This window comes from Mytilus edulis, chromosome 1 (assembly GCF_963676685.1).
Source record: "Mytilus edulis chromosome 1, xbMytEdul2.2, whole genome shotgun sequence".
NCBI classification, from domain to species: Eukaryota; Metazoa; Mollusca; class Bivalvia; order Mytilida; family Mytilidae; genus Mytilus; species Mytilus edulis.
The window spans coordinates 15,465,238-15,480,311 of record NC_092344.1 but is presented as its reverse complement, the minus strand read 5'-3'; the positions used below and the strand labels follow the sequence as shown (position 1 = coordinate 15,480,311).

General features: G+C 33.3%; 1 protein-coding gene across 1 annotated transcript in view; it reads right to left on the bottom strand.

Annotated features, from left to right (window-relative positions):
- Positions 1 to 3,652: 3,652 nt before the first annotated feature.
- Positions 3,653 to 15,074, bottom strand: part of LOC139524890 (beta,beta-carotene 15,15'-dioxygenase-like) — a 36,913-nt gene continuing 25,491 nt past the window's right edge. Inside the window, exons 2-3 of the mRNA XM_071320049.1 lie at positions 14,868 to 14,974; positions 3,653 to 5,138 (exon numbers count right to left, since the gene is read on the bottom strand). Of these exons, the coding sequence (XP_071176150.1) occupies positions 3,759 to 5,138; positions 14,868 to 14,974 (1,487 nt within the window). The 3' untranslated portion in view covers positions 3,653 to 3,758. The remainder of the gene's footprint in view (positions 5,139 to 14,867; positions 14,975 to 15,074) is intronic.

Below are 15,074 nucleotides of genomic sequence, written 5' to 3'. Positions count from 1 at the left end.
AAAAAGAAAAGTTTATATTACAATATTTTATTCAATAATTTCATAGCACATATTGTGTAAATAATATTAACAAAACAAAATGAATTCATTGGCATAATGTTATTCGCAAGAAATTACAATTATTTAGGTGCAAACATTAATTTATGCAAGTAAATAATATCAATTGAAACATGAATTAAATTTTAATTATTATTCTTTGAATCACAGCACTAAATTTGATTTATACCTAACAAAGCACCAAACATACACAACATTGACATTAATCATACACTCATACAGTAATGCATTGTACTTATAAATTGAATATACAAGAGACTACAAAGTCTTAATCGATGTACATGACATGAAAAGCAACATGCATCTCCATACTCGACTGGAGTAAGCTCACAATTTTGTAACCTTGTTTCAGTGTTTGCAGTCTGTAATCTGTGCTTCTTCTTGTCTCAACAACTTGGTCATGCATGCTGAAGATAATTTTGTGAGGTGCCTCTACTAACTTCTTTAGTTTACTATGTCAGCCTTCTAGATGGTTTGTTGTTCTATGACCTACTGTTGTGTAGTTGGTTGTTTTCTACCCAGGAGTAGGTTTCAAAGTCTGTAAAAATAAGGGTTAGGGTTGGTGTGCTAATATCTGCATCATCGATGTCCCCCAGTGCGTTAAATTAAACATCTTCAACTGTATTGGGTGGTAAAATGGTAGAACTGCAGCTCTTCGAACAAGTTGGTGAATGTCGCCCTTTTCACTGTATTCAGTCTTTAAAAAATGCTTCTGTGCAATTCGCCGGATACACTGAGTGTAGTGGAAAAAAGGCCCTTTAATATTGATTCTTGGAAAGATTGGGGCGGCTGTGAAAAAGCTATTTTGTAGTCGAGAAACATCGCGGCTATTTGTAGTAGAATGTCGAAGGAAATTTTAAACCAGTTCAAAGTTAATAGCTTGGCTTAATTTGTATTAATAATAATTATGTACTGTTAGCGTTACTTTTGATAATATATTCATTTTAAAAAATCGTATTTTATTAAAAAAAAAAAATGAATTTAATAAATTCTATAGGCTGGAATTCAAGGTGTGGGTTACTTTTACGTTTTCTTTTAAATACGTTTTTCCAGACTTAAAATGCTTTTACTATTTTTTTATTTCTAGAAATTCCACAGTAATTGAAAAAAACAACTTAATTTTAATATTTGATGCATGTTTGCAAATAAACAAATTCCATTTTTTACATATAAAAATACTTTTTATTTAATTTTCACATTTAAATTTACCTTTGATCCAATTAGACACTAATGAATAAAACAACAAAGCTTGCAATAACAACATGTATTGTTCTCCCACTAATCCCCCCTGTAGGAATAGCCAGAATAGTAAAATACAAAATGTAGGAATAGCCAGAAGACACCGTTTGTGGGACAGTTGGGAAGTTTAATTGTGGGACAATCGGGAATTGTTTTGATTGTGATTAATCTGTTTTATAGTGTGAAGTAGGTAATTACAGGTAACTAATAATTTAACTTGTAAAATATGAAAAAAAGAAGATAAAATGATTATCAAATATTTTATTTTGCACATATTAATATGAAATAGCAGTAAACATAGAATATACTGCAAAGTCATAAAATATAATACATCAAGCACTACTCATTTCTTCATTAATGTATGATAATGGATTTCAATCAAGCATTTTGGAACACAATTGATAATTTGATAATATAAAGCACACACATTGTAGAAGGTTCAACAATAAAGCATACATAATACATAAGTATACCATTAAAGCTTAATCATACATAGCACAAAATATCATTAAACAAATCTAGTTCAAATGTAACAAATAGGAGGCAGTGTCTGCAAACTGAAATACAGTAATATCATCATTCTGTAGTTGATCTTTCAGTTGTTGAAGGCGCTGGTTCAGTTGGGTATATTTCCTTCTTTTTGTAGGTCTTACTCCTCCGGCATGGTACTGGATAAGAGTTATCTCGTTAAATGCCTGTTCTTCTTTGAGGTAATTTAGTAGTGTATATATTTTTGGGTGTGGCACTTGGATCACTTTCTTCAAGCCGCTGTGCCAACCTTCTAGGTGGTTTGTTGTTCTTGGTCCTTCTGTTTGGTAGTGATTCCACAGCTGTCTGTTTGCTTCAACCCAGTAAGTAGTGACGTAATCTGTAAAAGGGGTAGTATTTGCAGCTGAGTCTGAGTTTTCCAACTCTTCTAGTGCATGAAACCAGACGTCTTTTACTTCTGCTGTTGGTACGAGTGGAAGAACTGCTGCCCTGAGTATCAGTTGGTGGATGTCTGGTTCCCCTTTGTAGTTTGTGACGAACCCTGTAATGATTGCACTTTACGCCAAATACATTGTGTAAAGTGGAAAAAACAGCCTTTAATAGTAATTCCCGGAAAAGATGATCTGGCAGAATTCTGTACAGCAGATTCGTAATCTATGAAGAAAGTATGTTAAATGTATGCATTATATTGATATTTATTTAGAATCTTAACAAAACAAAAATTATAAATGTAGTTATTTGTATATGTTTTATAATTAAAAGTAACATTTTAGATATGTTTTTAGATACGACATGTTATATTATTTAATGAAAAGTGCATTAATTTCATAATTTAAAAAAAAATCATATCTTATACTTAATAAAATGGATATAATCAAAAAATAATACTATATATAAAAGTTAATAATTAATTCTTGTTATTTTAACAAAATCAACACAAAGTCATCTGTTTCACATAAAAAAAATAATGTGGGACAATCAGAACTTTTCATGTGGGACAATCAGAACTCTAAAATTTTAAAAAGTGGGACAATCGGGAATAAACCAAAACACCCTATATAGCAACATTATTCGATACACACGAGACTGACCTGTCATGTTATTTAGGATGTTTAGACGCAATCAATCGGGAAGTCACTCGATGGCAAACACACTGGTGTATAACACCTCATGATCAAATATCAACTTCGCTGAGTGAGACACTCGCTGCGTTAGACAAATGCTGTATCCTGCTATAGATACTATTTTGACTATTATGTTGTCAATGCCGGTAACAAGTGCTACCGCGGAGAGATTATTCAACGTACTGCGTCGGATATAAACAGATGTACGATCAACCATTAATTACGATAGGCTATCATCGCTAAAATTAATGCATATAGTAATCAAGATCTCAGTTTGAATATTGACAAGGTAACGGAGAAGTCGTTTATTAGTCAGCTATGACCCGAAGATCAGATTTTGGACAATTTTTTAATGCTTTACCCTATTCTGAATACTAGTAGTAATACATTTATGAATTGTCTATACGTCTATAAGTACAAGTAGAACCTCTTTGAACCCTCCTTTGACCAAAAAGCAAAAACCAAATCATTTTCTGCATAAAATGGTACAAAAAAATATATTGTGTTAATTGATAAATTATTTTTCGTCCTGAATATTCTTGAAATATATGCCACTTGACATGAACAAACAGTAATCAATCAATCAAATTCACTTTTTGGCGGATTGTTTTTTATGAAATAGTAAAATCGCACTTTGTACTAGGAAGGCAACATGTTGAAAGGTTGAAGAGTAATAATAACGTTCATATTTTCATTTCATTGAATAATCTAAAAGTAACAAAGGAAAAAAAGTCAACTCTCACTTATAAAGAAACAAAATGTATTTAATATAATAAGATTTATCTAAACAGTAAAAGCAATACTAAAATTTAAAGAAGACAATAGTTTCTTGAAAAATGGCATCCTGTTTTAAACGTCTGAAAAGAATCTGCCATGAAAACTGTAAGGCATGGTGGTAGGTAAAATGCCTTTACTGATAGTTTGCATACTTGTAGCATTAATGAGTACAAGATAACTTTCTTTCTTGATGCCATCAAATACATGTGTCATTAAAACACCGTCATCTTCTCTGGTACTATTAGGTGTAGGTACAAACCAAGCTTCAGATGGGTAATGGTTATCAACCAACCATGATAAATCGCTGTCTACTTTACATACATCTTTTTTTACTAATGCCCATTTATTAAAATGTTTGTCGTCTGCTTGTATGACTACTCCATAAGCGTAACAGTATTTAACGTGTCTGAAATTCTCGTTGATGGCTGGCATATCTAAATTGTTCGCAAATGAATTATTTTTTGATGGTTCGAAAGATTCTACAGAAACCGACGGTGTAACTATATCTATTGTGAAGCGTTTTATACCACTATAGAGAGTGATACTATTTCGCAATGATATAGAACGAATATAGTTCAAATCCATGGAAAACATATTGGATGAATTTTGTGTACAAATGTCAACAATAATCTTGTTATTGTCTTCGTAAGCATTAATATGATGGAAATAGGACACGAATTTATCATATTTCACAGTGGTCACCTTATTTGTTCTTAAATCAACAACGTAAATAAACGTAGGATCGTTGAAACGATATTCCATTGCTTCTGCTATGTCACCATATTCAGCTACTTTCATTGTATTTATTGAAACTGGTTGACCAATGAAAATAACATAGTTTTTTGTGACAGAAAATGAGTGCATGTATGTTTGTGCTTCAATATCCCATGTTACAATTGCCTCTCGGTGGCCAACAGACGTCACTCGATACAACGTCATGATACTTTTAATGTAAGGAACTATGCTAACACTCATCAAGTACGTCAGGTAAGTTTCTTTACTGAATTCTTTGATTGGGTGTGCGGATGAAAAGCCGGGGATATAGATATGTGACTTTACATTCATTGGTGGTTTAATAAGTTGTACTGTTTTTAATGAATCTTTCTCAATTTGGTAAACGTTCCAAATATCATTCATGGACATGTATTCATATTGTCCAGTTTTTGAATCACGTATTCTATATACATTTACGTTCAAGTTTTCCATTTGGTTAATCAGCGATTCCATTTTTTCTATTTCGTTATACGGGGGAACTAGCTTACCGAACTGAAAATATGGTGCAATTGTATGAGAAGCTAGAGACTTTTTATAGTATTCAGTTTGCAGAAATCTTGCAGACATCGATACCGTCCCGTTGCCATAAAACGTAAAACTGTGAAGTTTCCCAAAACCATCAAATGCATTAGTGAATGAGCGTTGTCCCATTTCATACCTGCCACCACCATTTCGAATCTAAAAAAGAAGAAGAATATTCAAATATACCAACTGAAACAGGGCAAAACGTTGGCTAAAATATCAATGAAGCGAGATTATTCAACAACACTTGTTTTTATAGGATGGATTTCTGTAAATAATCCAATAGGAACTCAAACTGTATCACTTTTACTATGAAATTTCGAGAAAAAAAAAATCATAGAATGCAAAACTCATTTGTACTACGATTTGTTTTAAAAGGACATACTATAGGGCTGTGCGGCATATTTACAACATTTATAGGCCTCGAACTTCGAGGAGTTTTAACTTGTACTGAAATGTTGGGCTCCCTCAGAAATCACGGCTGCCGCTACATTTTTTTTTCATTTATACTGGTAACATTCCCACGTTATGTCTCTGCGAGATAAAACAGAGATAATATATCTAGGAATCAATACGAAAACAAAACAATTTATCTATGAATATAATATATCTCTCCAAAAGAGGTGTAGTTTTTTTTTAAAAACAGCTGTACTTACAAAGTGACACTCCAATCTCTATCCTATACAAGTTACAAAAGGAGAGATATTTTGACGAGTCATAATAAGTGAATGGAATAACCGGTATTATACTGTATGAATTGAAAGTTTATGAGATCATCATTTTAATAGTTTTATAATAATGTTCGTTTGAGTCATTTCTGTTAGATAAAGGGAGTTTGGTATTTTTGTTATTTTACTTTTATAACCTGGTTTAATAGCTAGCTAAATAAAAGCAACAGTAGTTTACCGCTGTTCAAAAGTCATAAATCGATTCAGAGAAAACAAATCCGGGTTATAAACTAAAACTAAGAGAAACACATCAACTATAAGAGGAGAACAACGAAACAACACTGAAGTGCAACAAAAAACAAACGACAATACAACATACATAGTTATTATAACATGGAAAACACAAATAAAACGAAACCTCTCACTTTTATGACAATCTCACCTTCTTCCATTATTTTGACAACGTTGTGTGAACAAAACCAACAGACATTATAGGTTAAAATGTCAAAAATAGGTGTACAGCAGTCAACATTGTATTATACCACTTGGAAAACAAACGGATATGTTAACAAAAAACACAAAAAGGCATATAGAAAAAGCACATTTGCAACAATGAAAGACAAGAATACAAATATTTACCATTGCAAAATAATATAATAGAATTTATGTAATATACATAAATTCGGTAATTCTAGTGGAAAGTTTTAATCTCGGCCGTTGCAGTGCTTTCCTTTATAAATTCATATGTAGTCAATAAGATGTATAGTGGTGACGTCAATTTGACGTTAGCGTTCTTTTTAACTTTGAGCTGCAAGTGAACAGACGTGTATAATTACAGAGAGAAGTATTTTGAAAATATCAAGTAGATTACTATAGTGGATATTAAAGTTGGTATTTTATATATGTATAATATGCAAAGAGATATATGGATAATACAAAAAATTGTTTTAATAAAAAAAACCAAAATAATTGTAAAATAGTTAGAAATTGTTGAATTTCGAAACGGCGTGGCCGCCACGTGATGCCGAATATGAAATAAAAGAAAAATTATTTAATCACAATACGACTTAAGGTGGCTCATGGGTACAAAAATTTTAGCAAAAAATTAAACCTTTATTTTTTCATTACAAATTTTATTTATTACACTATTAGTTGTAACTTTATGATATGGTACCAAAAACAACCCAAAAAATTGATTTGGTTTGGCCCCAAATGACTTTAAAAATTGAAAAAGCTCCAAATTATCTCCCTTTGGTGCAAACATGCCATTTTTTGGCCTTAAATTTGAAATATCTTTTTTAACTCATGGGTGACCTATATTTTTTATTATTATTTTCAAATAAGCTGTACATAAACTAAATAATTGTAAAATTTAAGTGATTTCTTATATTAGGTTATTTTTTTATTTCGATATTTCCTCTTTTTCTCCTATTAGTTCAACAGAAAAAAAGGACATTAACAAAAATGTATGCTTCTTCCAGAGGCAGATTTTAGCTTGAATGAACGGTGACCCCATTTTTTTATTTCATTTTTCTTTTAAGTATATGATAAAGTTCATTTATGAAAAAATATAGCGAAATCCTATATTAGAAAAAAAAAATTCATTTATACCCAGGAGCCCCCTTAAGTTAAAGAAATGATATTTTTGTTGTGACTTTATATTTGGTGAATAATTCACCCAGTGCGGAAGTAATTACTTCGTAGAATACGACATACTATCAATTCAACAAAAACGATACATACATACATCGTTTGAACGGCTACAGCTTTAAGATATATTGTCATTGATTAAAGACTTTTGGTTACACACACAAACAAAACGAATAAATTTGAAATAAGTAAATAAATAAATTTAATAAAAATAAATGAATAAATAAATCTATTTGTGAGTTTCAGTATGTTGAGAAGAGGTATCAGGAAGCGTACAGCATCAGCGAGAGCTGGAGTAAGAAGGACCCCGGTGGTGTCGAAGGGAGTTTCGTCACGGGCGTCAGTACAATCATCTATGACGGTTACAAGGCCTGAGGCTATCTATACATCTGGACATGACGGCGCTGCCATACCAACAACTGCAACAGTATCAACGACAAGAATGTTGATGCCAACATTTTCTAGCAATCAGGACAACTCCGTCCACATTCCGGACATGATACCATGGCAACCAAGACGAGCAATAGACCTCCAGTCAACTGTTGATAACACACAGTTTATGTCACAAACAGGTAATGTGACCAATAATGATTATGTACAAATTCCCAATAGAATTGAAAGTGTTCATGAGAATCTAGGCATAAATGTAACACAGTCAATGCATACGGGGTATATATCTCCCAATTGATACGATATTCCCGTGCTTGCATTTCCTATCATGATTTTCTTGATAGAGGGTTACTGCTCACAAGGAAGCTATCAAACCCAGAGTTCCAAATAGTGAAGTTGAAATCATCCCTTCGTAAATTTTACGGACGCCATCACGAGTTGGTTGACCGTTATGGAATAACCGTTTCACAAATGATATCGGATATGTTCCTTACGTCGTAACTACAATCCCCTTCCCTTTCATGAATGTGACCTACCGAATTAGACTATTTACCGGATTTGTAATCACATAAGCAACACGACGGGTGCCACATGTGGAGCAGGATTTGCTTACCCTTCCGGAGCACCTGAGATCACTCCTAGTTTTTGGTGGGGTTCGTGTTGTTTATTCTTTGGTTTTCTATGTTGTGTCATGTGTACTATTGTTTTTCTGTTTGTCTTTTTCATTTTTAGCCATGGCGTTGTCAGTTTGTTTTAGATTTATGAGTTTGGCTGTCCCTTTGGTATCTTTCGTCCCTCTTTTAAAGAAAAAATATTGAAAGGGGAATTCATAGATTTAGCTTGTCTATTAAATAATTCAGTCAACACGGGTTCTGACAAACAAAAGTTGACATGGGCTCAAGGGGGATTCATTTTACAACCCATTTCTCAACAATCAAAAATTACAAATATTGAAAAGTGGACAGATGCTTTCATTTTTATTTATATTTATTGTGCTGTGCACGTAAACCGATTTAAGGAACTGTTAAAATACATGCACACAATACGCCATGGGGCTCAAAGAAACCAAGGTATGGGTTGGAAAAATTATGATGAGCAATATAGACTTAAGAAAAGCTCATGAACCATCCAGTTTATGGAGTAATATAGACAATGAGCTTTGGTTGTTATATATGCAACCAGTGAATACTATCTCAAGTGTGTCCTTAAATGTATCTAATAGTAATATTCAAGACAGTAGTGGTCATGAGAACAAATGCTATAGTTATAACTATGAGGGAAGCTGTAGGAAAAGACCTTGCTTTTATAGCCATTTGTGTTTAAGGTGTAATGGTTCACATCCAATTATAAACTGTCAAAGACAACTGGGAAATGTGAGACCACATGTTGGTAATACACAACATAACACGGGCTCTCAGTTTCAGTTTCGGGCACCCGGGGCTCAATATAGAGCAGGGCCCCAGTTTCAATTTCGCCCAAGGAGCGCCGAGTCAAAAGTCAGATTTTCCCCAAGAAATGCCACACAGTTCACACAAGCAAGATCTAGACCAAATATCAGAACTATGGCGACTTGGTAGAACCCCTATTAAGATTGGTGTTTTGAAAAATATGCTGAGGGCATATCCGAATGCAGGTGTAGCAAAAGAATTATATGAAGGATTTTTATGTGGTTTTCGTTTGAAATATTCAGGTCTGAGAATTTCTTTTATTTCCAAAAATTTACAGTCGGCAAATTGTCATAAAGTTGAAACGTTGGATAAGTTAGATCAGGAGGTAAAAGCGGGTAGGATGGCTGGTCCCTTTTTTAGAAAAGCCGATTTCTACTCTTAGGACTTCTCCTATCGGTCTAGTACCAAAAGAGAAAGGTTGGAGGTTAATATCTCATTTATCATATCCGGAAGGTTCCGGGGTCAACGATTTTATTGATCGCGATGAATGTTCCGTTCAATATGCATCTTTTGATGAAGTTATACAAATGGTCAGCTCACTCGGAAAGTCTGCATTGATTGGGGTACGGGACATAAAGTCCGCTTTGCGTTTGCTGCCAGTGCACCCATCAGATTTTGAATTATTAGGGATTTATTTTGATGAAAAGTTCTTTGTAAATAAAAGTATGGCTATGGGATGTTCAATTTCATGTAATTTATTCAATAAGTTTTCAACCTTTTTACACTGGTTAGTAGTTGAACGGAGTGGAGTGAAATCACTTGTGCATTATTTGGATGATTTTTTATTTGGAGGCCCTGAGGATACACCTGTATGTCAAATGATGCTAGACACTTTTTCAGATATTTGTGAGGAACTAGGTGTTCCGATTGCTTCGGAAAAATCAGTTGGACCTGTAACATCTTTGAAATTTTTAGGATTGGTCATTGACACTGTTGAAATGGTTGTCAGAATACCACAAGAAAAATTGTTAAAGCTAAAGTCCTTACTTGAACCGATTTTGTTGAATAAAAAGATTACACACAAGGACTTAGAATCAGTAGTGGGTTTGATGGCTTTCTGTTCAAGGGCGATTACTTCGTCTAGGGTTTTCCTTCGCAGGTTTTATGATGTCATAGGGTCTATAAAAAATAAAAAGCCTTTTTATTCAATTAGAATAAATAATGATCTCAGAGAAGATGCAAAAATTTGGCTGATTTTTCTGGAACATTTTAACGGAGATTGTTACCTATCAGAAAACACGTGGATAACAAATGAAACGTTGCATTTGTACACTGACAGCTGTGGTAACTCTGATTTAGGTTGTGGTGCATATTTTGATGGTAAATGGGCACAATATAAATGGCCGGAAGCATGGTCAAATATGCCAATCATGAGGGACATTACTTTTTTAGAGTTAGTTCCAATTGTTTTAGCTATATTTATATGGGCATCAAATTTCCAAAATCGAAAGATTTTATTTCGATTTGACAATATGGCATTAGTTAGCATTATCAATAAAAGAACTGCCAAGTCGAAGCGTGTGATGGCATTTATTCGTCCCCTTGTTCTTTTTACAATGCAGCACAATATTCAGTTTAAAGCACAACATATTGATGGTTGTAAAAATGAAATTGCAGACTCGATTTCTCGTTTTCAGTTGAAGAGATTCCGGGAACTAGCAACCGGGGCCGAGTAGGTTCCAGAAAACAACCCAGAAGAGTTCAGAGATTTGATATTGAGTCTGAAACAAACAGATTAATTAATTGTTCGCTTGCTCCTAATACAATTCAAGCTTATCAACGAGCCTTAAATGCTTTGGCTAACTTTAGGGATAGTTTTGATTTAGATCATAGTTTTCCAATACCATTGAACCACATTACTCAGTTCATTGCATACATGTCTTGCTTGGACATGGCTCCATCTACGGTGAAATGTTATATCTCAGCTATCAGTTTTTATAATAAGATTAATAATTACGAAGATATGTCTCAATTATTTGTTGTAAGAAAAATGATTGATGGAATGGCAAGGTCAAAGTTAAAGAGACCTGACAGTAGATTACCTATTACTTTAGATCTGTTAAAAAATATTATAAAGATTTTGCCCGCATTTTGTAGCTCCAGATATGAAGCTGTCTTATTTTATAGTGCTTTTTCAATGGGATTTTTTGCATTTCTGCGAGTTGGTGAAATGACAACTGCATGTGGCAGGGAAGGGTCTAATCATGCCATTAAAATTGAAAATGTGGAGGTTACTAATCATAATATAAAAATATACTTGGCGTCTTCAAAAACAGACCAGCTAGGTCGAGGGATTTCAATTTTTGTGGCCCGACAATCAGATGTTGGAATTTGTCCGGTAAAATTACTGCAAGAATATTTAAAGATTCGACCTCGAATTAGTGGTCAATTATATTGCCACTTTGATGGCTCTCCAATGACTCGATATCAGTTTTCAGGAATTCTAAAACAAGCCCTGGGGTATATTGGTTTTGATCAATCAAAGTATGGGACGCACTCATTTAGAATCTAGTGCTACTTCAGCAACTATGCTTGGTTTTTCTGACGAGCAAATTAAAGTAATGGGTCGTTGGAGTTCTGATACTTTCAAAAGTTATATACGAATACCACAATTTTGAATAAATTTCGTTGAATTTGAAGGTCAATTTAGAATATTTCATGTCAATACATACATGTATTAAATTGTAGGCCAAGAAGTGTCAGTATGGATAGTAGGCTCATTTTTGATAAGAAATGCATTTGTACATGCAAGAAGTACAACAGGTGGTGTTAATTTAGGTCTCCATAGAATAGAGGTTAAAATTTGGTGGCAAGGGTATGGTGGCATGGGTATAAAAGATTTGGAATCAACAATAAAAAGACTGATGAAATATGAAAAAGCGCTGAAATATCTTGTCCTTCATATTGCTGGAAATGATTTGGGGAAGACAAAACTATGGTTTTTAAGGAATGAAATCAAGACCACCTTGGAGAAGGTACAAAGTTATCTACCCAATAGTTCGATTGTCTGGTCTCAAATTTTACCGAGAACAAATTGGCGTCATTCAATAAGTCAGGATAGCATGATGGCATGCAGAATTAGGATAAATAGTGTCATTGCATCATTCGTGTTAAAGAATGGGGGACATTATATAAAGTATCCAGATATTCTTCCTAATAGTACTTTTTTAAAGGAAGATGGTGTTCATTTGACAGACCTCGGTAATGATATATTTCTGAATAATTTGCAAGGTGCGCTTGAAATGTTTATTTGTTCTGGTTCTTATACATATCCAGATACATTTGGTACTAGTATGTGTATATCATAAGTAATTTTAAAACAGTATTGGCCACAGTCCTATCGCAGCTTCATCCCCACTTTAGTGGCGGTTGATCCGGTACGGTTGAGTTTGACATATACCGTACCTAATCAATTTGGCAACTTCGCTGCGTGTGATAAACTACAGTTACAGTCTATATTTTAGTGATATTAAAAGTACATTTTGTGGATCGCTGTATCCCAGGATCCAACAGCTAAGTTACTTGATCGCTGTATCCCAGGATCATACATCTATCTATCTATATATATCTATCTAGTTATCTGTAGGTTGCCAGAGGTAACCAAAAAATGATCTATACATCTATGAATCTAGTTATCTATGAATCTATCTAGTTGAACAATATATATCGTTGAATCTATATGTGTACATATTTAAATTTGTGTTTAATAATAAAAAGCTGTGGTCAATACTGCCAATAAATCTTAGTTTTACAAGCCATCTCGAATAATGACGGGATGTATAAGTACCGAGCCACATCAAATGAATATTAATTTAAAACAAATTTACTTATATTTTCTCATTATATTGACCCGTTGAAGAACACATACTATTATTAACTTGGTTCATATGTACATTTTATACAGTCTTTATTTTGAGGAGACCAGAGTTATGGACAAGGTGTCAGAATTGAACATATACGCAATCTTCAATTTACTGTATACATCAGGGTATGAATTTTCAAACCTAACAAAAACCACAACAGGGTTTGTTTCAATGACAAAATCTATTTTTGTTTTAACTTTTAAGGAAAATTATTGTTTCTTTTAAGACAGAAAAAAAAACCAGACGACTTCCTACATCACCCGCCCCACCCCCCAAAACCCACCAACCCACCAAAATTGGCTCTATTAATCTGCCATGTATAGAGATTTTCGGCATGTTAAGGATAATAAAGAAATAACTTAATCGAATTGGTTAAGTTTATATAAAATTACCACTTCAAAATTCGTATTTGGATCTCTCAGTGGGGTATAGTTGTAGGGAGAATATGATCCATCTATACATTCTTAAAAGTCATGTCGTGTATAACAAACGAACAGAAGTTAAAGATTTTGTCAAAATAAAACTATGTGTTTATTTCCACAGTTTCCGATCTTTAACTGGCAATATTTTTACTTAAGAAATACAGCTTTAACAGAACATTTTCTGTGTTGAAGAAAAAAGTAAAATCACAAAAATATTGTTCTCCGGGGAAAATTCAAAACGGATAGTATCTAATCAGTTAGCAAAATCAAAAGCTCAAACACATCAAACGAATGGACAACAATTGTCTTAATCCGGGCTTAGTACAGTCATTTTCTAAGGAGAAAATGGTGGATTAAACCTGGTTTTATAGCTAGTTAAATCTCGCACTTTTATGACAGTCGCATGAAATTCCATTCTATGGAAAACGATGTGTGAAGAAAACAAACGGACATAATAGGTAAACATGTCAAAAATAGGGGGACAGCAGTCAGCATTGTGTTATTATCGTAATCACTATAAAAACAACAAATATGTAAACAAACATATACTATGGCAAAACAACAAGATGTAGAAGTACAGAGCCACGTCACATTTAACAAAGAAACACAGAAGTAATATAGAGATAAAGCATATTAGAACAAAATAGGCAAAAATGTAATAAAAAATTATCATAGAACAAAAACACAATGACGGGATGCATACGTACAGAGCCACGTCAAATGAATAAGACCAAAACCAGGCTAAACAGTAAATGTAATACTAATACAGACAAAAATAAGAATTATATAACTAAGATGATAAACAACGTCAGTACCCAGAATCTATACTTCAAGACCATTATTTGTGAATTTGATACGGAATATTTATCAACAAGGTCTTTGTACCTTTCAATGAACTTTTTTTAGAAAAATAAATGAGACGTTCTATGACATTCCCCCTATTTCATCACCTTTCTGCTCAAACAATGGAGACGTTTTACAAAGTCTGAGTAGTTGGTGCATGTTCTGGAATACAGAATTACTTGGAACATGTTTATCCCTTATGCAGGTGAAGTTGGTATATTGTGACTAAGGTGGAAGAAATTGATAATTTCAAAATTAAAATCATCTCGTTTGTTATAGATTCTGGTACTGAGATGATCGTGTTTTTTTTTCAAATTCGTATCTGTTGTTTCCTTAATTTCAAGTTTTGGATGATAAAACAATCTAAGGATTTATTTGTAATCAAACTTCCAAACGTTCGACAAAGTTTGTTGCTGCCTGTATATGGAAATACAAAGAAAAACAAAGAAAATTCTGTATGTCGCAACCATATCAATTCAAATATCTTCAATTGAGAAAAAAGACAAAAAGACCAGAAACTGATTTCACAAGTAAGTTTAGTCTTCTCCAAAATGAACACATAGCATTAAGCTTCTTACCCTCTTATATCATATTTACTTACCAATGTTCCTTTTAGCCATCTTGGAACAGGATATGAAAATGTTATTGGTTTGTCATTAAATTCGTTTAAGTTTGTTCGGAAAAAGTCGGCAAAGCCAGACGGATCATCTGCAACACAGAAAGACAAAGAGAAAATAAAGACAATTAAATATGACGTACACCTCATTTTGTTGCAAATTTGACTGAATTAATTTGGGATAACGGAGTT